The sequence below is a fragment of the Anomaloglossus baeobatrachus genome, chromosome 3 (genome assembly GCF_048569485.1).
Source record: "Anomaloglossus baeobatrachus isolate aAnoBae1 chromosome 3, aAnoBae1.hap1, whole genome shotgun sequence".
NCBI lineage: Eukaryota > Metazoa > Chordata > Amphibia > Anura > Aromobatidae > Anomaloglossus > Anomaloglossus baeobatrachus.
In genome coordinates, this window is record NC_134355.1 from 620,598,739 (window position 1) to 620,622,259 (window position 23,521).

The 23,521-nt window shown below is 45.8% G+C and overlaps 1 protein-coding gene across 1 annotated transcript; it reads left to right on the top strand.

The window, feature by feature from the left end:
- Nucleotides 1-6,638: 6,638 nt before the first annotated feature.
- On the top strand, nt 6,639-16,553 carry RRM2 (ribonucleotide reductase regulatory subunit M2). The gene is made up of 9 exons (XM_075338763.1): nt 6,639-6,966; nt 7,043-7,123; nt 10,695-10,835; nt 10,944-11,060; nt 12,652-12,785; nt 13,650-13,878; nt 13,963-14,067; nt 15,807-15,920; nt 16,055-16,553. Exons 1-9 carry the CDS (start codon nt 6,880-6,882, stop codon nt 16,205-16,207), a joined length of 1,161 nt encoding a protein of 386 aa, XP_075194878.1. The 5' UTR covers nt 6,639-6,879; the 3' UTR covers nt 16,208-16,553.
- Nucleotides 16,554-23,521: the final 6,968 nt, after the last annotated feature.

Consider the following 23,521-nt stretch of genomic DNA (forward strand, 5'->3'; position numbering starts at 1 on the left):
ACGGCTGTATGTATACTGGTGTATATACTGGTGATGCATGGTGTACACTGTATATCCGCACGGCTGTATGTATACTGGTGTATATACTGGTGATGCATGGTGTACACTGTATATCCGCACGGCTGTATGTATACTGGTGTATATACTGGTGATGCATGGTGTACACTGTATATCCGCACGGCTGTATGTATACTGGTGTATGTATACTGGTGATGTATGGTGTACACTGTATATCCGCACGGCTGTATGTATACTGGTGTATATACTGGTGATGCATGGTGTACACTGTATATCCGCACGGCTGTATGTATACTGGTGTATATACTGGTGATGTATGGTGTACACTGTATATCCGCACGGCTGTATGTATACTGGTGTATATACTGGTGATGCATGGTGTACACTGTATATCCGCACGGCTGTATGTATACTGGTGTATATACTGGTGATGCATGGTGTACACTGTATATCCGCACGGCTGTATGTATACTGGTGTATATACTGGTGATGCATGGTGTACACTGTATATCCGCACGGCTGTATGTATACTGGTGTATATACTGGTGATGCATGGTGTACACTGTATATCCGCACGGCTGTATGTATACTGGTGTATATACTGGTGATGTATGGTGTACACTGTATATCCGCACGGCTGTATGTATACTGGTGTATATACTGGTGATGCATGGTGTACACTGTATATCCGCACGGCTGTATGTATACTGGTGTATATACTGGTGATGCATGGTGTACACTGTATATCCGCACGGCTGTATGTATACTGGTGTATATACTGGTGATGCATGGTGTACACTGTATATCCGCACGGCTGTATGTATACTGGTGTATATACTGGTGATGCATGGTGTACACTGTATATCCGCACGGCTGTATGTATACTGGTGTATATACTGGTGATGCATGGTGTACACTGTATATCCGCACGGCTGTATGTATACTGGTGTATATACTGGTGATGCATGGTGTACACTGTATATCCGCACGGCTGTATGTATACTGGTGTATATACTGGTGATGTATGGTGTACACTGTATATCCGCACGGCTGTATGTATACTGGTGTATATACTGGTGATGCATGGTGTACACTGTATATCCGCACGGCTGTATGTATACTGGTGTATATACTGGTGATGCATGGTGTACACTGTATATCCGCACGGCTGTATGTATACTGGTGTATATACTGGTGATGCATGGTGTACACTGTATATCCGCACGGCTGTATGTATACTGGTGTATATACTGGTGATGTATGGTGTACACTGTATATCCGCACGGCTGTATGTATACTGGTGTATATACTGGTGATGCATGGTGTACACTGTATATCCGCACGGCTGTATGTATACTGGTGTATATACTGGTGATGCATGGTGTACACTGTATATCCGCACGGCTGTATGTATACTGGTGTATATACTGGTGATGCATGGTGTACACTGTATATCCGCACGGCTGTATGTATACTGGTGTATATACTGGTGATGCATGGTGTACACTGTATATCCGCACGGCTGTATGTATACTGGTGTATGTATACTGGTGATGTATGGTGTACACTGTATATCCGCACGGCTGTATGTATACTGGTGTATATACTGGTGATGCATGGTGTACACTGTATATCCGCACGGCTGTATGTATACTGGTGTATATACTGGTGATGTATGGTGTACACTGTATATCCGCACGGCTGTATGTATACTGGTGTATATACTGGTGATGCATGGTGTACACTGTATATCCGCACGGCTGTATGTATACTGGTGTATATACTGGTGATGCATGGTGTACACTGTATATCCGCACGGCTGTATGTATACTGGTGTATATACTGGTGATGTATCGTGTACACTGTATATCCGCACGGCTGTATGTATACTGGTGTATATACTGGTGATGCATGGTGTACACTGTATATCCACACGGCTGTATGTATACTGGTGTATATACTGGTGATGTATGGTGTACACTGTATATCCGCATGGCTGTATGTATACTGGTGTATATACTGGTGATGCATGGTGTACACTGTATATCCGCACGGCTGTATGTATACTGGTGTATATACTGGTGATGCATGGTGTACACTGTATATCCACACGGCTGTATGTATACTGGTGTATATACTGGTGATGCATGGTGTACACTGTATATCCGCACGGCTGTATGTATACTGGTGTATATACTGGTGATGCATGGTGTACACTGTATATCCACACGGCTGTATGTATACTGGTGTATATACTGGTGATGCATGGTGTACACTGTATATCCGCACGGCTGTATGTATACTGGTGTATATACTGGTGATGCATGGTGTACACTGTATATCCGCACGGCTGTATGTATACTGGTGTATATACTGGTGATGCATGGTGTACACTGTACATCCGCACGGCTGTATGTATACTGGTGTATATACTGGTGATGCATGGTGTACACTGTATATCCGCATGGCTGTATGTATACTGGTGTATATACTGGTGATGTATGGTGTACACTGTATATCCGCACGGCTGTATGTATACTGGTGTATATACTGGTGATGCATGGTGTACACTGTATATCCGCACGGCTGTATGTATACTGGTGTATATACTGGTGATGCATGGTGTACACTGTATATCCGCACGGCTGTATGTATACTGGTGTATATACTGGTGATGCATGGTGTACACTGTATATCCGCACGGCTGTATGTATACTGGTGTATATACTGGTGATGCATGGTGTACACTGTATATCCGCACGGCTGTATGTATACTGGTGTATATACTGGTGATGCATGGTGTACACTGTATATCCGCACGGCTGTATGTATGCTGGTGTATATACTGGTGATGTATGGTGTACACTGTATATCCGCACGGCTGTATGTATACTGGTGTATATACTGGTGATGCATGGTGTACACTGTATATCCGCACGGCTGTATGTATACTGGTGTATATACTGGTGATGCATGGTGTACACTGTATATCCGCACGGCTGTATGTATACTGGTGTATATACTGGTGATGCATGGTGTACACTGTATATCCGCACGGCTGTATGTATACTGGTGTATATACTGGTGATGCATGGTGTACACTGTATATCCGCACGGCTGTATGTATACTGGTGTATATACTGGTGATGTATGGTGTACACTGTATATCCGCACGGCTGTATGTATACTGGTGTATATACTGGTGATGCATGGTGTACACTGTATATCCGCACGGCTGTATGTATACTGGTGTATATACTGGTGATGCATGGTGTACACTGTATATCCGCACGGCTGTATGTATACTGGTGTATATACTGGTGATGTATGGTGTACACTGTATATCCGCACGGCTGTATGTATACTGGTGTATATACTGGTGATGCATGGTGTACACTGTATATCCGCACGGCTGTATGTATACTGGTGTATATACTGGTGATGCATGGTGTACACTGTATATCCGCACGGCTGTATGTATACTGGTGTATATACTGGTGATGCATGGTGTACACTGTATATCCGCACGGCTGTATGTATACTGGTGTATATACTGGTGATGTATGGTGTACACTGTATATCCGCACGGCTGTATGTATACTGGTGTATATACTGGTGATGCATGGTGTACACTGTATATCCGCACGGCTGTATGTATACTGGTGTATATACTGGTGATGCATGGTGTACACTGTATATCCGCACGGCTGTATGTATACTGGTGTATATACTGGTGATGCATGGTGTACACTGTATATCCGCACGGCTGTATGTATACTGGTGTATATACTGGTGATGTATGGTGTACACTGTATATCCGCACGGCTGTATGTATACTGGTGTATATACTGGTGATGCATGGTGTACACTGTATATCCGCACGGCTGTATGTATACTGGTGTATATACTGGTGATGCATGGTGTACACTGTATATCCGCACGGCTGTATGTATACTGGTGTATATACTGGTGATGCATGGTGTACACTGTATATCCGCACGGCTGTATGTATACTGGTGTATATACTGGTGATGCATGGTGTACACTGTATATCCGCACGGCTGTATGTATACTGGTGTATGTATACTGGTGATGTATGGTGTACACTGTATATCCGCACGGCTGTATGTATACTGGTGTATATACTGGTGATGCATGGTGTACACTGTATATCCGCACGGCTGTATGTATACTGGTGTATATACTGGTGATGCATGGTGTACACTGTATATCCGCACGGCTGTATGTATACTGGTGTATATACTGGTGATGCATGGTGTACACTGTATATCCGCACGGCTGTATGTATACTGGTGTATATACTGGTGATGCATGGTGTACACTGTATATCCGCACGGCTGTATGTATACTGGTGTATATACTGGTGATGTATCGTGTACACTGTATATCCGCACGGCTGTATGTATACTGGTGTATATACTGGTGATGCATGGTGTACACTGTATATCCACACGGCTGTATGTATACTGGTGTATATACTGGTGATGTATGGTGTACACTGTATATCCGCATGGCTGTATGTATACTGGTGTATATACTGGTGATGCATGGTGTACACTGTATATCCGCACGGCTGTATGTATACTGGTGTATATACTGGTGATGCATGGTGTACACTGTATATCCACACGGCTGTATGTATACTGGTGTATATACTGGTGATGCATGGTGTACACTGTATATCCGCACGGCTGTATGTATACTGGTGTATATACTGGTGATGCATGGTGTACACTGTATATCCACACGGCTGTATGTATACTGGTGTATATACTGGTGATGCATGGTGTACACTGTATATCCGCACGGCTGTATGTATACTGGTGTATATACTGGTGATGCATGGTGTACACTGTATATCCGCACGGCTGTATGTATACTGGTGTATATACTGGTGATGCATGGTGTACACTGTACATCCGCACGGCTGTATGTATACTGGTGTATATACTGGTGATGCATGGTGTACACTGTATATCCGCATGGCTGTATGTATACTGGTGTATATACTGGTGATGTATGGTGTACACTGTATATCCGCACGGCTGTATGTATACTGGTGTATATACTGGTGATGCATGGTGTACACTGTATATCCGCACGGCTGTATGTATACTGGTGTATATACTGGTGATGCATGGTGTACACTGTATATCCGCACGGCTGTATGTATACTGGTGTATATACTGGTGATGCATGGTGTACACTGTATATCCGCACGGCTGTATGTATACTGGTGTATATACTGGTGATGCATGGTGTACACTGTATATCCGCACGGCTGTATGTATACTGGTGTATATACTGGTGATGCATGGTGTACACTGTATATCCGCACGGCTGTATGTATGCTGGTGTATATACTGGTGATGTATGGTGTACACTGTATATCCGCACGGCTGTATGTATACTGGTGTATATACTGGTGATGCATGGTGTACACTGTATATCCGCACGGCTGTATGTATACTGGTGTATATACTGGTGATGCATGGTGTACACTGTATATCCGCACGGCTGTATGTATACTGGTGTATATACTGGTGATGCATGGTGTACACTGTATATCCGCACGGCTGTATGTATACTGGTGTATATACTGGTGATGTATGGTGTACACTGTATATCCGCACGGCTGTATGTATACTGGTGTATATACTGGTGATGCATGGTGTACACTGTATATCCGCACGGCTGTATGTATACTGGTGTATATACTGGTGATGCATGGTGTACACTGTATATCCGCACGGCTGTATGTATACTGGTGTATGTATACTGGTGATGCATGGTGTACACTGTATATCCGCACGGCTGTATGTATACTGGTGTATGTATACTGGTGATGTATGGTGTACACTGTATATCCGCACGGCTGTATGTATACTGGTGTATGTATACTGGTGATGCATGGTGTACACTGTATATCCGCACGGCTGTATGTATACTGGTGTATATACTGGTGATGCATGGTGTACACTGTATATCCGCACGGCTGTATGTATACTGGTGTATATACTGGTGATGCATGGTGTACACTGTATATCCGCACGGCTGTATGTATACTGGTGTATATACTGGTGATGCATGGTGTACACTGTATATCCGCACGGCTGTATGTATACTGGTGTATGTATACTGGTGATGCATGGTGTACACTGTATATCCGCACGGCTGTATGTATACTGGTGTATGTATACTGGTGATGTATGGTGTACACTGTATATCCGCACGGCTGTATGTATACTGGTGTATGTATACTGGTGATGCATGGTGTACACTGTATATCCGCACGGCTGTATGTATACTGGTGTATATACTGGTGATGCATGGTGGACACTGTATATCCGCACGGCGGGATTATATCTCCACACAATTATGATTCATGTTTTCTCTTTTGTGTAAAAAGGGCGCACTTTTTTGTAAGACTCGCCGGTCTGTGACAGCTGACTCTGGCTCCACCCCCTCTGGTTAATTGGTTGTCGATTTTTCAGTCGCTCTCGTCCAATCAGCTTTCAGCGCCGGTAACTCCTGATTGGCTTCAGAATTCCTGGCGCCAAATGCAAACTGAGTATAAATGCGCAGCGCCCGGACTCCGGCGCTCATCTTCCCCTACATTGTACACGCATCCTCCGCCGCCTCCCGCCATCTGCCGCCTCCCGCCATCTGCCGCCTCCCGCCATCTGCCGCCTCCCGCCATCTGCCGCCTCCCGCCATCTGCCGCCTCCCGCCATCTGCCGCCTCCCGCCATCTGCCGCCTCCCGCCATCTGCCGCCTCCCGCCATCTGCCGCCTCCCGCCATCTGCCGCCTCCCGCCATCTGCCGCCTCCCGCCATCAGCATGCTGTCCTCCCGGAAACCATTCTCCGCTGTCAACGAGAACGTGTCCCCAATGAAGCACCTGTCACTGGGTGACAAGGAGAACACGGTGAGTCCGCGCTCCCGGCTCCGTGCGCGCTCCCTGGTGTGTCCGACGGATCTTAACTGTGTTCTTCTTATTGTAGCCTCCATCTCTAAGCAACACCCGGGTCCTGGCCAGTAAGACCGCCCGCAAGATCTTCCACGACGCCGAGACTGAGCAGGGGGTGAGTGCTGCGGGAGGACAACAGCGCCCAGCAGGGGGTGCTGCACACACTGCAGACTGGAGGTGGTGTGCACCGGGAGGGGGCGCTGTCCTGGCGCCAAAACTGTGGGGCGGCGGCTCCCTGGCCTCCGGACTCCTGTAATGGAGGGGATTATCTGCAGCCCCTACCCTGGTGAATAATCTATAGAATATAGCCAACAGCCCCATCCACCTACCCTTACCCCCCCCTCCCCTCAAAAGTCACATGTCTATTTCCTCTATAGTAAGGGCATGTGCACACCTTGGCAATCTTTCCACTTTTATGCACAATTTATGAAATATTTATTTTTTGCACATTTGAAGCTCTGATCTGCATAATTTCCTGCCAGCAATCTGTGTTCTGGTGGAGAGAAAAGGGGCAAGGGGGGGTGGGGATTTGCACCACCACAGGTGATCATTTGCACGTTAATTAATGCATCTCTTCCAGCACATGACACTTTCCTCCTATTTGAACAGGTCAAAAACACAGAATTGACATTTTGTATAGTGCAGTTTTGTGCACATTCATTTTAAGCTGCCCCCAATGTGGTCACCAGTTTTATATCCCATAATCTGCTGTCCCTTAGATTCTGGTGATGTGTAGTCCCATTGCACCTAATCACTGTGGTTTTGTTGTAAGTCTGAATGTCTTTTGTGGTCAGAGTTAGGTTAATTTCACACTTTTTTTTTTTTTTTTTTTTTTTTTTTTTTCCATCAGGCACAATCCGGGGAAAAAGGATCCGGCACCGGATCCGTTTTATCCCCATTGATTTGTATTAGCACCGGATTGTGCCTGATGGCCTTGCGTTGCATCCGGCTTTTGCCGGATCCGTCATAATTGCCTAAAGCGGCGGCTGGAGTATCTCTTGTAACGTGTGTGTTTTTTTTTTTTTTTTTTTTTTTTTTTTGTCCGGCAAAAAAAACTTCATCGCGTCGAATCCGGCGCGATACGGCATGTTTTACAATGGAAGCCTATAGACGCCGGATCCGGCGTAATGCGGTAAACTCATGCGGCCTCTGGATCCATTTTTGTAAACGGAGCATGCTCTAATGTATTGAGAAAAACGGATCCAGCAAAAAAAAAAAAAAACGGACGAAAAGGATGCAAAAACTGATATGCCGTATCCATTTTTTGACGGATCAGGTATATTGGAACCGTCAAAGGATCAGGCACATCAGTTTTTGCGTATTCTGCGCCAGATCCGTTGCATCAGGCACACACCTGATGCCAAAAACTTATGTGCGAAATTAGCCTTACAGGGGGCCAATCACCAGGATTTTCCTCTATAATCTAAAGCCAGTGCCAGTATAGCACTATCAGGCTGATTTTATACATACCTTTTTAGGCTCAGATGTTTTAGGTTTTGAAATCCAAGAAAGTAAAGTTTATAACATAATCAGCTTGAGTGACAGCAGCTGAGGATCTAAAAATCACGGGCTTGTAATCCACAGGTTGGGGACCCCTGATGTGGAGGCGAAGAGCCTCACTCCAGTGACTTCAATTATTCTTTTACAACTGCTGCACAAAGTGATCAGTGCTGCAGATGTAGCAGAGCTCAGAATGCTGAGCTGTGTATAACCCACCCACACCACTGATTGGTAGCTTCCTGTGCACATTGTTATATCAATGGTCTGTAACCTTTTTGACGATGAGAGCCACATCCAGCTCCTGCCCTCCTCACAGTAATACCCAGAGCCCCCGTTATTTGTATGACCGCCAAAGTGTTTCCACAGAAATCAGTCAGTATCTGAAGATCCAGGGGTTCCCACATTCAGTATTCTGGCATCAAGCACTCCTACCACATTGCTCTTCTGTGTGGGATTATCCATATAATTCCCCATATGGAGACCTGCACTTCACAGCTGGGTACTAGACCTGCTAATGCACCAGGCTGGCAGTCAACTGCGAAACACACATCATGGGCCCACCATCCACAGCTTGGGGACCCCTGTGTCATATTCTGACAAATAGGGTTGCATCAATAAAGTGCAATAGAGACCCAAATTATATGTTAAATACTTATTATAATGTAGGTACAGTGGCACCGCTCTCCTGATACATGGTCTATTAATCACTTGCATTGGCACTTGCTGGTGTGCATCTCATTTTTACTTATAGAGCAGGAAATATCTTGTTATAGTATCATAATTCTCATGTAACTGTATTGCACACTTGATTACTATGATATATATTTATTAGATACCTCCTATAGCACAGGAGTGTGGTGCCACCTAGTGGCTAATTGTTACTCCTGTATAGATTTTTATTTTTTTTTTATTTTTTTTTTAATAGGGTTAGGTAGGTAGGTCTCTTACACTTTATTGATGTAGGTCTATTTGGTCAGATGGTGCTTGACCATTAAAGGGAACCTGTCAGGTGCAATGTGCACCCAGAACCACGATCAGTTCTGGGTTTATATTGCTATTCCCTGCCTAATTGTCCCCTCTCTAGCATAGATAAAGGGATCTTTAGAAAAAGTATTTCTCAGGCCTTTTGTGCACGCTGTGAGCAGTGACAGATATGCAGTACGTGGTTTTGGTAGCGTCTCAATCTGTGGAGGTCACTCAAAAGCTGTTTAGTGTCGTTGACCACCAAACCCAACACCTTTTTAAAGGGAACCTGTCATCAGATTTTTTACCTATTAAACTAAAAATCACCTTCTGCAGCTCCTGGGCTGCATTTTATGAAGGTGCACCTTGGCCCAGACTCTCCTTCCAGACCCCAAAAATAACTTTATAAAACTTGGCCCTTAGGTATGCTAATTACCTTGGTTGGCCAGATGGGCGTGCTCATTTTCTGCCTCTGTCCCCCCTCCTGCCGCTGATCGCAGTCTTCCTTCCTTGATTGACGGGATGACGCCTCAGTCATCTTCTTCGTCGCATTTTTAAATCTCGTGCCTGTGCAGTTAGGTTGGCTCGCGCAGTTTGCTCTGCCATATCGTGGGCAGAGCAGAATACATAGCTGCCCTAGCTCGCGCCAGGGAGCTAAATGCGCAGGCGCGAGATTATGGGAGGGTATGAGCATGGTGCTGGTAAGGTCATTCACAGCGGCGACGTCACCAGCGCCATGCTCGTACCCGCCCATAATCTCGCGCCTGCACGTGTTTAGCTCCCTGGCGCGAGCTAGGGCAGCTGTGTTTTCTGCTCTGGCCGCGATATGGCAGAGCGAACTGCGCGAGCCAACCTAACTGCACAGGCACGAGATTTAAAGAAATCAATGTCTGAGGAGACCTGACTAGTATCTCGGGAGTTAACTCCACAGCCTGGCATACAAGAACTGGGCCAGGCTCTGGTGGTTGCACTCCTTTTGTCAACAAGCTGTACATTGTGTAAGATAAAAGCTCTTACAGCAGCAGATAAATGAAAGCAAATCATTGCATGCACCCGAGGTGTCATATTCCGAAACTGTTGAAGTCTGAGACTGGACTGCATTAGTGGGGGTTTTGGTTTTTTTTTTTTTTGTTTTTTTTAAACCAGAGTCACACAGATCATATTTTATAAGCTCCTTGTCTCGGTAAGTCTAAAGAATTTAACATCATTTTGTCATCTTATAGGTGAAAGCTAAACAGCAGCGCGTTGAAGATGAACCGCTCTTGAGGGAGAACCCCAATAGATTTGTCATCTTCCCAATCAAGTACCACGACATCTGGCAAATGTACAAGAAAGCGGAAGCTTCCTTCTGGACGGCTGAGGAGGTGAGCTTACATAAAACTGAATGGGTTCTCCACTACTGTGCGATAACCCCGTCCTTTCCTGTCCATACGTCTATGATCTATTTTACTGAAATCTGATCCTTTTTGTAGGTGGATCTGTCTAAAGATCTCCAGCACTGGGAGTCCTTGAAGGATGAAGAGAGGTTCTTCATTTCTCATGTGTTGGCCTTCTTTGCTGCCAGTGATGGCATTGTAAATGAGAACTTGGTAAGTGCATAACTAAGAAACCTTTTTAACCTCTTACGGTCATATGATGAGATGGTATGTCATTTGCTGGCTCCCTCATTTTGATCTGAGCTCAAATACTGAGCCTGCATCTTTCCTGGCAGGTGATGACTGTTATTGTATTTTTCAGACTATAAGACACAATTTTTTTTTTTTTTTTTTTCCCCCCTCCAAATGTTGGGGGGGGGGGGGGGTCCGTCTTATAGTCTGAATGTGGCTGCGGGGAATGAGGGTGCTGCAGTGGCTTGGGTCATCGGGGGCATGAGCAGGCTCTAACAGCCTGCCGTGACCGCGTGGGCCCGCTCATTTCATATGCACACCCATCATCCTGCCCATCACTCGGTGCTGAAGCCGGCGCTGACAGGTGGACGGGGAGTGTGCGCATAGAAAAGAGCCGGCCTGCGTGATCACCCCTGGCAACTACAGCCTGGAGTGATGTGTGGCTGTATTCACTGCTCCCCCGCGCATCATCAGCGTGGGGGACAGTGAAAAAGTTTACTCACCCGTCACTGTTGTCTGCAGCATCGCAATCTCCTCCTGTCTGCCAGCCAGCTGGTCAGTGTAGAGAACGGTGAGCACAGCGATGTCGTCATGGTGCGGACCGCTAGTCTCCACACAGGTCAGCAGACAGGAGGATGAGCGATGCTGCAGACAACTGTGACTGCTCCACACTCCAGCGGTGCTGCTGCTGGCTCAGACAGGAGGAGCGATTTTGTGTGTGTGTGTGTGTGTGTGTGTGTGTGTGTGTGTGTGTGTGTGTGTGTGTCTAGCAAGATGAGGGCATATACCAGGATGGGGATCATATAGATGGCAGGAGGGTCATTACCAGGATGGGGTACCTTAGTAGAGAATTTGGGGACATTACCCCCATAAGTGTCAGCAGCAGATCCTCGCCCCATAACAGTGTCATGACGACTTTTTTTTTTTTTTTTTTTTGCTTAAAATTTTATTTTCCTCCTCTAAAACTAGGGTGCATCTTAGTCCGAAAAATACGGTACCCGGCAGTCATATGCCTTAAACAGCCACGTGTGGTGTGGAGCTCTGCCCACGACGGTTAACCTGTTAAATGCTACTGTCCTCTCCTCTGAAGGCATAATTTACAGCAAGCCCGCGTGGGGCATGTCATTCGTGACATGATCACTGGGCTCCGATGGGTTGCCATGATGGCAAGGGGTCTGAAGACCCACATGCCTATCCTTACTGTATTCTTCAAATGGCAGCCACAGGCTGGCTCTTATTAGAACAGCCGTCCACTTCGCAGTACACTACATAACATGTACGCTTGAATGACAAAATTCAACTCTCACAAAAAACCCTTATACATCTATATGGACAAAAAAAAGAAAAGTTGTGCACTTGGAAGGGGGAAGAAATAGTAAATTGGCCATGGCAGGAATGGGGTTTATATAGGGTGTTACTCTAATATAAATCTTGCGTAAACTAATTAATAAAACCTTACAACAAGGCTCAAATACTCAGCTAGCTCAGTGGCAAATTGTCAGACAACTGGAGTCAAGAAGACTTTGCTGAACCGGGTAAGGTCTAATGTGTAACATGTCACTTTGCCTTTCAGGTTGAAAGGTTCAGTCAAGAAGTTCAAGTAACTGAGGCTCGGTGTTTCTACGGCTTCCAAATTGCAATGGAGAACATTCATTCAGAGATGTACAGTCTCCTCATTGACACCTACATCAAGGATTCAAAAGAAAGGTAAGCGTTGAAATAGGTGGATAATCACCCAACTTGTCCAATATGCGTATAAGAACGGGTCCCGTGTCTAGTCCATAGAGGTGGTGCAACCAGTGAACATATTCAGTCTTCATATACAGCTGCACTCTAAGGCATCTACAAATGTATATTGAACATGAACGCAAAGGATCAGGACAGATGAAGACCATAATCTTACACAATGTCACAGGCTATACCCCATAATCAATATTTACTGGACATAAAGGAGAAGGGAGGGCTAAAGTAGTCAGATCCAAAAAAGACTCAGTTAAGAGTAAAAAGACCTCATTTCAAAAGATTAGAAAGTTTGACAATATAGCAAGAGGTAACATACAATTAGGCAATTCATTAATTTTGATATACAAATCGGGTAAAGTCCCTAGTAACTTTACTGCACAGGAAACCTCATCATATGAGTGATCAACCCCAGGACTTAATGGTAATCCAAGATTACATACACTTGGTTAAAGTATCAATTTACAAATCATTGGAGACCTAAAACGACTAAGGATAAACAAATAGAAAAAGGACTAATGTTATATAATCGTGGATCACGGTGTAAGAGGCTCTAAATTTAATCAGTATAAGGACACAAATTACCCATAGATGGCTATAATGATCCCATCTAAACACAAACGTTCATAATGCATAATAATAAACCACCGTATAGTCATCCAAAATACAGGTAATTTCCCATTTTATATGCCAACCAGGTAACGCTCACCCATGCTAAGTAACCACGCAGTAAAACGTGCCCCGCCATGCACGTTTCGTGGTCTTCGGGGGGCTGTGATGTGTCAACAATGTATATTAAAGTGTCTGCACATTTCATTAACTGAATTGCAGAGAGTTTCTGTTCAACGCCATTGAAACTTTGCCCTGTGTGAAAAAGAAGGCTGACTGGGCCATGCGCTGGATTGGTGACAAGCAGTCCACTTATGGAGAACGTGTTGTGGCCTTCGCTGCGGTGGAAGGAATATTCTTCTCTGGATCATTTGCTGCAATCTTCTGGCTGAAGAAACGTGGCCTGATGCCCGGTCTGACCTTCTCCAATGAACTTATCAGCCGCGATGAGGTGGGTAATGTTCTAATTTCCCCCATGAGATCTGTTTTGTTACTCTGCTGAGCTGGCTAACATGTGCTGTATCTGCTCCTACAGGGTCTCCACACAGACTTTGCTTGTCTTATGTTCAAACATTTGGTCCACAAACCATCAGAAGATCGGGTCCGGGAGCTGATTGTTGATGCTGTCCAGATAGAACAGGTGTGTATGGCATTTGCAACAGGGCTGGTGTACAAGAACTAGATAATTTATAATGTAAAGTGGTATTTGCGTTAGCCAAATCCACACTGGTACTTTCTACCAGGCTACTAAGTAGGTGGCATGAGGCAACCTCAATATGTATGGAGGTCTCCTGATTCCCAGGGGAAGAGAGTAGGATGTGACCTTTTCAAGGGCTGATTATATTATAATATTTCAGTGCAAAAATGAGCTATAGCAGCTCCTGGAGAATGATCTCTGTCAAGCTTTCATGCGTCTGGAAGAGATGTCTGCCAAATTATCCTTTAGCTGATTGGTATATAATACATGGGGTCCTTACAAAAAGCGTGACACTATCATGCACGTGAACAAAGTCTCTATATTTTAGTTTGTCATTTTTGTTTTGAAACCTCATCAAAGCTCTTAAGTTGGCCAGCAAAAAGCCACAAAATCGCCTTGTGTGATCTGAAGGATCCTCATGAAGAATCTGTCCTGGCAAATTTATAATTCTGCATGGTTTTGTATATGTAGGTTTATAATTTTCCATTTGGACATATTAATCATGGTCACAAGTATTTTATTTATGCATGTTGTAAGACTATATTAAACTGATACAGGCAAAATATATCTTTGGGCCTGATGAAGAGACCTGAGTAGTCTCGAAAGCTTGCTATTACCATCTTTTCAGTTAGCCATTAAAAGGTATCAACCACTGAGGACTTCAGTTCTTTTAAACAATTTTTTTTATATTAAACTGTTCATTTCTGATATTCACTCTTCATATTCCCCTTACTACATCATGTTTCTTGACCCCCTTCACAACCTAGGATGTAATGACTCATGAAAGGGTGATCTCCCCCGGCTGCTCTGGTGAGCTAGTGGTGATCCCTGCACATGTCTGCTGATATGAACAGCAGACATGTGTGCCTCGCAGGTGAATATGCGATTCACCCGCGCCTGTTGACCCCTTAAAGTGCGCTGTCAAAATGTGATAGTGTGATTTAAATCACACTAATGGGGAACGCACCTTTCCCCACCGCCATCGGAGGTCCCATGACTCGATCACGGGGAGCCAATGGTAGCACAGGGTTATGTGGTGATTCCTGTTGCTATTATGTTAGTCGACAGAGCAGCAGCCGTAACAGCATTTTAGCTGGTCAGAGCGATGCTGCGCTAATCAGGAGAAATGAGTGATCAGACTGCTTGTCCTTAGAGCCCCATAGGGGGACTAGTAAAATAAGCGTGTTAAATTAAAAAAGAAAAAATCCTAAGTTCAACTCACACACCCCTCCCCATATCCCCCCCCCCCCCATTCGCTCCATTGATAATTTAAAGGGTTAAACAAAATACACATTTGGTATCGTTGTGACTAGAAATGCCCGATCTATGAAAAATATTAAATCAATTAATTTGATCTTATGTGAGTTTTTATTGTGGAACAGGTAAAATATCTTTGTACCGTGTTAGCCAGTAGAGATAAAAAATTATTTGAAAGAACTGAAGTCCTCAGTGGTTGATACCATCTTTTCAGTTAGCCGTTAAAAAGGTTAATAACAGCAAGCTTTCGAGACTACTCAGGTCTCTTCTTCAGGCTTTATTGTGTAAAGCCTTTAATGTGAGGGGGGGGGGGGGGAGAGTATAGCCGGTGTTTCAGTAAAACACTTGCGTTTATATTACACCTTTTTACCTGGTGCCACAGCATGGAGTCAAATTAACATTTGCACCTCCTTTTTCCTTTTCAGGAATTCTTGACTGATGCGCTGCCTGTGAAGCTCATTGGCATGAATGGGGATCTGATGAAGCAGTACATTGAGTTTGTGGCCGATCGCCTCATGCTGGAGCTCGGATTTGGCAAAGTAAGTGCAAGTCTGTCGACTGAACTGCTCCTGCAAACACCTGAATTTTGCAGAAGTGCTATTTGTAGCCGTCGTACCCATGATATTCTATGTGTCTGTTTTTCAGTTTTGTGCTAATCTACTTCACATTTCAGATCTTCAAGGCAGAAAATCCTTTTGACTTCATGGAGAATATCTCCCTGGAAGGGAAAACTAACTTCTTTGAGAAGAAAGTTGGAGAATACCAGAAGATGGGAGTGATGGCAAAAGCGGCAGACAATAAATTCACTCTAGATGCTGATTTCTAAATGGACTAAACTCTATCCGTGCAGTAAGATGAGGGCATTTAACTCGGGCTTGTCCTAATCTGCCACTAGCAGAGCTGGCGCCTGTTACAGTGACTATAAGCTCAGATTGTTTCATGTGGCGGAACATATATAAATCTGGATTTCTCACATGCTAGTTTACAGAAGTCGGCGTGTGTGATTAAGAAAACACTCATGGGTACAATAGGTTGTACAGCTTGGTGTATGTATTATAAAGGGTGCTGTGTACTCTGCAGGGGAAGAGCAGCTGCATAACAGTAACTTTTTAGTGTAAATGTGGGTTTTTATGTATTTTAGGTTGAACCTGGCACTTTAAATTAAAGATTTCTTTTACAAAAAATGTGTTTTCATATCTGATCAGTTCACATGTACATCTCCAGCTTTGAACATGGCTCCATCTGTGCAATTAACCCTTTGAAGACTGCCAGTACACACTAAAACTGTTTTCGGTAAAGGGAAGGTGTCTTGAAATAGCAAGTATTCAACACCAGTAGGTATTAAAGTGGAACTCTTACATGTATAGTTAATGTGAGAATAGCAACATGTGTAAATTAAAACTTAACTTTTAATTGGGTTATATTAAGAAAACAGTATAAAGTGCAAATAGTGATGCACACACCAATTTAAAACCTGAAAATGATGAGGCCAATCAAGAAATAAAGCACCATCACTTTCATATCGTAACACAGGTAAACAAAAGGGCAGTCTACCCTATATATCAATACCCATCCAAATATCGTCAGCTATAGGGACACTGGGTAAATATGGCCTACAATAAAGAGGCTTGCAGGCAACCCAGGATACTACATAGCAATTGGCGACATTAGAGCAAGAACTAGCTGCCAAGTAATAAAAACACAACCTATATATTAACAGGCAAAAGGACACCTCAATAGATGTATATAATGTAAAATGGGGTATCCACTAGTTCAGGGGTCGGGAACCTATGGCTCGCGAGCCAGATATGGCTCTTTTGATGGCCGTATCTGGCTCGCAGACAGGGCTCCTACCTGTCTATGGGAAGGATCAGGGCCGGCGCCAGCACCCGGCTACTCAGGGGGGCCCGGTGGCCGCGCTGTCACCGCCCCCCGCCGAGGATCGAGCTTTCAATTGCATCGGCATCGCAGGTGCCGATACAATTGAGAGCAATGATGAAGGAGTGAGCGGCGCGCTCTCTCTCTTATTCTCCCCGCTGTGACTGTCGGCGTTCTTCTGATAGCTCTGCAGCGAGCGCGGTGACGTCATCACTGCGCGCCTGCTGAGAGGTCAGCGAGCGACAGCAATGGACGATGCGCCGAGGAGACCGGATCAGCGGGGGGACGAGAAGTGAGCCGCCCCTCTACTGACACTGGGCTCCCCTGACTCACAGGCCGGCCACTACACAGCGGCACTAGTACACATAGGGGCCCGGCAGCCGCTCTGCGTCTATGTGTAGTGCCGCTGTGTAGTGGCCGAACTGTGAGTCAGGGGAGCCCAGTGTCAGTAGAGGGGCCCCTGACCTGGAGAGGCCACCAGCCATGTCTGACCTGCAGGAGTGCTAGTCCTGACCTGCACAGCAGACGGAATCTCCATCCTGCAGGACCTGCGATGACGTCACGCCCATGTGACTGTGTGGGAGGAGACACAGGATGCCGGGCAGAAAGCAAGAGAACTGAATCCTGAAGGAGATTTGGACACATGACTGGTAATAAGAAAAGAGGGGACATGAGGGTGAGGGGGGCTGCAGGGTGAGGGGCATATGAGGGCTGCAGACTGACAGAAGCATGTGAATGGGTGCAGAGTGTTTGAGAGGGGTAAGTTGGGGTACAGGCAGGGTGAGATATGTAAGCAGGGTGTGTGCGATATGGGGGTGTATTGTGTGTGATATGGGGGGTGCAGGCTGTATGGGAAGCAGGGTATGTGACATATGGGGGTGTAGTGTGTGAGATCTGGGGGGTGCAGGCTGTATGGGGAGCAGTGTGTGTGTGTGTGTGTGTGTGTGTGTGTGTGTGTGTGTGTGGGATATGGGAGGTGCAGGCTGTATGGGAAGCAGTGTGTGTGTGTGATATGGGGGGTGCAGGCTGTATGGGAAGCAGGGTATGTGACATATGGGGGTGTAGTGTGAGATCTGGGGGGGTGCAGGCTGTATGGGAAGCAGTGTGTGTGTGGGATATGGGGGGTGCAGGCTGTATGGGGAGCAGTGTGTGTGTGTGTGTGTGTGTGAGATCTGGGGGGTGCAGGCTGTATGGGAAGCAGGGTGTGTGTGTGTGGGATATGGGGGGTGCAGGCCGTATGGGGAGCAGTGTGTGTGTGTGTGTGTGTGTGTGTGTGATATGGGGGGTGCAGGCTGTATGGGAAGCAGGGTGTGAGAGATATGGGGGTGTAGGCTGTATGGGAAGCAGGGTGTGTGAGATATGGGGGTGTAGTGTGTGTGATATGGGGGTGCAGGCTGTATGGGGAGCAGGGTATGCGATATATGGGGGTGTAGTGTGTGGGATATGGGGGGTGCAGGCTGTATGGGGAGCAGTGTGTGTGTGTGTGATATGGGGGGGTGCAGGCTGTATGGGAAGCAGGGTATGTGACATATGGGGGTGTAGTGTGTGAGATCTGGGGGGTGCAGGCTGTATGGGAAGCAGTGTGTGTGTGTGGGATATGGGGGGGTGCAGGCTGTATGGGGAGCAGTGTGTGTGTGTGTGTGTGTGATATGGGGGTGCAGGCTGTATGGGAAGCAGGGTGTGAGAGATATGGGGGTGTAGGCTGTATGGAAAGCAGGGTGTGTGAGATATGGGGGTGTAGTGTGTGTGATATGGGGGTGCAGGCTGTATGGGGAGCAGGGTATGCGACATATGGGGGTGTAGTGTGTGGGATATGGGGGGTGCAGGCTGTATGGGGAGCAGTGTGTGTGTGTGATATGGGGGGTGCAGGCTGTATGGGGAGCAGTGTGTGTGTGTGATATGGGGGGGGTGCAGGCTGTATGGGAAGCAGGGTATGTGACATATGGGGGTGTAGTGAGATCTGGGGGGTGCAGGCTGTATGGGAAGCAGTGTGTGTGTGTGGGATATGGGGGGTGCAGGCTGTATGGGGAGCAGTGTGTGTGTGTGTGATATGGGGGGTGCAGGCTGTATGGGGAGCAGTGTGTGTGTGTGATATGGGGGGGTGCAGGCTGTATGGGAAGCAGGGTATGTGACATATGGGGGTGTAGTGTGTGAGATCTGGGGGGTGCAGGCTGTATGGGAAGCAGTGTGTGTGTGTGGGATATGGGGGGTGCAGGCTGTATGGGGAGCAGTGTGTGTGTGTGTGATATGGGGGGTGCAGGCTGTATGGGAAGCAGGGTGTCTGGGCCACTGACAGATACAATTGCTCCAGCGGTCACTTAGTACACAAAGGAGTGTTCCTCTCTGCTGCACTAAGCCACCGCTGGACCTAAACAATAATTCGCTGTAAAATAATAAAATAGATAATTGACATAACTGACAATGCGTTGTGTGACATGTCCAATATTCCAGCTTCTTTCTTCTGCGAATGCCTCAAAGCTGGCATTCTCTCAACATCAGGTGGGAAGAATGCCAGCTTCCAGTCATGCGCAGGAAAAAGAAGCCAGACTGCTGGACTGATGTCATGCATCGCAAGTTCACAATGTAAGTTATTTATTTGATTTTTTTACTGCTAATTACCATTGTTTCAGTCCAGTTGTGGCTTTATACAGCAGGGAGGAGCATTCCTTGCTGTACTAAGTGAACATTGGAGCGATTGATCTGTCAATGGCCCTTTAAACATATTGTACGGCTCTCGCGGAATTATATTTCAAAATATGTGGCGTTTACGGCTCTCTTAGCCAAAAAGGTTCCTGACCCCTGCACTAGTTGGTGACTCTAGTGGATCCAATATAAACAAAGAAGAAATCTGTCTGTAGATAGGCTATAGGCAACAGTTGCTATATAGTGTAATAGACACAAAAGAAAAAGGAGTGATCTCACCCAATTCCTATGTCCTGTTCAGGGGTCAGATTTCTCCTGTGTTACCGAAATCCATGTCAAGTTGACGGAAGAAGTGACTTGGTCGCTAGCCCTGTCAGAGCACAACCTTGTATGGCCTGGTATCCTGTATTGCTCTAATGTCGCCAATTGCTATGTAGTATCCTTGGTTGCCTGCAAGCCTCTTTTATTGTAGGCCATATTTACCCAGTGTCCCTATAGCTGACGATATCTAGATGGGTATTGATATATAGGGTAGACTGCCCTTTTGTTTACCTGTGTTACGATATGAAAGTGATGGTGCTTTATTCCTTGATTGGCCTCATCATTTTCAGGTTTTAAATTGGTGTGTGGATCACTATTTGCACTTTATACTGTTTTCTTAATATAACCCAATTAAAAGTTAAGTTTTAAAGGGAAGGTGTCGTCAAATTTTTTTTTCTTTTTCAATAACTGAAGAAAATTAATGTTTTTGTTAATGTTTTTTAATTGAGAAATCTAAAAAAAATTAAAATTTTCCACTCTTAAACACTAGGGGGAGCAGCTGCTGAAATCCTACTGTAGAACTAATTCACATTACAGCTGCAGTAAAGTGTGTGTGTGTGTGTGTGTGTGTCTGTGTGTCACACCCCCCTCACAATCTGGGTGTTTCCAAAAGAAGAGAATTAAGTTTAGGATCACAGTGCGGAGCAGTTTTGTTGGTGACCAGAGTGATCCTAATATGCCTAAAGTGTCACAAAGGACAGCTGGCATAGTACTCCACTGTTAACCTATGCCCCGCTGGCTGTCTGTCTCCCTCCCTATGCCCCTCTGTACCTCACGCCCCCATATACTGTGCTGCTGGCCAGGATTGGAGGTCCGATTTGCAGCCTGAGCAGCACTGCACTACAGATGTCATGCCGCGATCACCGCTTCTAGCTGCATACTCAGAAGAGAAGGGAGTGGGGGGGGTGACCGGCAGAGTGGGGGAGCAGCTATGATCAGTTACGTTGCAATCACCGCTGGCCAGCACCAGTACTTAACCCCAACCATCCTGGTGGGTGACTGGGAAAGTGGAGCATACAGCATACGCAATGTTCTCCACAAAGATGGCGCCGATCTCCTCTCTCAGCTGTGATCTGGACAGCCCAGTGGGCGTGTCCAGATGAGGTGCTGTTTCTGTATTAAATAGAGTCTAACCACTGTCTTCTATGCCAGAGGTTCCCAACGCCAGTCCTCAAGGCACACCAACAGTGCATGTTTTCAGGATTTCTTTAGCATTGCATGGGTGTTGGATTCAGCACCTTTTCAGGTGATTAAATTATCACATGTGCAATAATAAGGAAATCCTGAAAACATGCACTGTTGGTGTGCCTTGAGGACTGGAGTTGGGAACCTCTGTTCTATGCCCTGGTGGCTGCCATAAAGGAGGTGAGTAACTTGTTAATCACAGCAAATCCAAGATGGCAGCCCCCCCGTGCTCCAGTAAAACTAGAATTAAATAAACCAGTTTTTTTTTTTTTTTTTTTTTTATAAGCCACTCCAGCCCACTAGTTGACCAGGTGGGAGGGGCAGACTGGAGAGTAGTCAGTTGAGTGACTATTGTGAGTGACTATAGTGACTAGTACAGTAGTGACTGTAGAGGTGTGAAGGTGGATGTGAAGTGATGGTCTGTCGCGGGTTAATGGTGACCTGGTACCTAGGAGACGTGGTTGCTGGTGGAGTACTCACGGAACTACACACCGACAGGGTACAGGACCCTAGGACAGGAAAGCGCTCTAGGCCGACCTGTTAACACCTGCACAGCAAGGGGACCATCAAGGATCTTGCAGACCCTAAGAATCTGAAGACTCAGTAGCAAAGGGAGAACCGGGGACAGGACCAAAGACTCCAACCCCACAGGGTTCACACTGCCAGGCGGACAGAAGTGGACAAACCACAAAACGGGGACCCACTTACCAGAGACAGGTGCAGGTACCAGAGAACCAAACTGGCACGACTGGGACCTGGAGGCCAACATCTACCAGCAGTGAGTAAACCAGTTGCACTGAACACCTGTGTGGACTCCCTTCTTCTGACACCCACCGCACCATACACCCGCTGGGGCAATACCCTACTTGCGGAGGGGCTACCATACTAGCTGCCAATACCATCAGCCCCAGTAGAGACCTTCTGCAGCGGCGGCTCCCTACACTTAGCTGCAACACTGCAAGTAATGTCACGTATAAACTTTATTCAACAATCCCCTGTAAATATCCCCATTACAAAAAGGGCCCAGAGCACGGAGCCGGGTAACGGACACCACCGTAACTTCCCCAAGACTTATACTGCCCTGAACAGAGTACCCCCATATCCCTGGGTGCAACACATGTCACTACTTTTGTGCGTTATGGATGCTTTTCCCTGTCTATGGTAAAGCAAGCATCAATTCTGCATCCAAAATGCAGTGTTTTGAAACGCACATGCAGTGACAAAACACTGCAGAATATTTGTGAAGGCAGAACGCAACGTGCGCACATAGCCTTGCAACAAAAACTGGAAAGAGCAGCTAAATGTCCCACTGCCTAAACTGCAATAAGTGGCCACGTGTGGCATTACTGTAGTTTAGTGAGCACACAATTTGTGAGTGTGTGTCTCCAGGAACACAAGCAGGGCACAATTTATTATAGCTCCATTTATTCCATACATTTTTAGGATCAACCTCATTGCTAGGTGTAAAGGATAGGGGAGGTTAGCAGGGAGTGAAGTTATAGGGGTGACCGTGGAAAGAAACCGGAACATTGTTACAGTGACTATGAATCTAGTTACCTACAGTTCCCTTCTGGTTCAGTTCTGGTCTAATCATTATTGTACACTTATATTGTGCACTTAGAGGGAATCTGTCACCAGGTTTTTGCCATTTAATCTGAGAGCAGCATAATGTAGGGGCAGAGATCCTGATTCCAGCCATGTCACTTACTGGGCTGCTTGTTGCAGTTTTGATCTACTGCTGATAAAATCTATATTAATCATTAGAGGACTACTTGGTGTGCTGCAGGTAGTCCAGCAGATTCATGAGCGCTGTATAACTGCTCGCGGTTCTGGGTGCATATTGGACCTGACGGGTTCACTTTTAAGGATTTAAAAAATTAAAAGTTTGAAAATTGCAAAAATATTACAAAATTTCACCAATATTCTGACAGTTTCACAAATGCCAAAAATATTGATGTACATTTACCACTAACAAAGTACAAATGTGTCACAAAAATCAATCTCAGACTCAGTGGGATTTATTAAAATGTTCCACCGTTAGTACCCGATAACTGCTGTGAATTCCAAAAGTTGGGTTGGTCAAAATGGTGAAAATTGGCTCCATTACTAAGGG

Bases quoted from the DNA above. Each gene is read 5' to 3' on its own strand.
- RRM2 (XM_075338763.1), top strand. From the start codon at position 6,880: ATGCTGTCCTCCCGGAAACCATTCTCCGCTGTCAACGAGAACGTGTCC. The intron at 7,124-10,694 runs GTGAGTGCTGCG...GTCATCTTATAG, and splicing joins ACGCCGAGACTGAGCAGGGG to GTGAAAGCTAAACAGCAGCG. The intron at 14,068-15,806 runs GTGTGTATGGCA...TTTCCTTTTCAG, and splicing joins ATGCTGTCCAGATAGAACAG to GAATTCTTGACTGATGCGCT.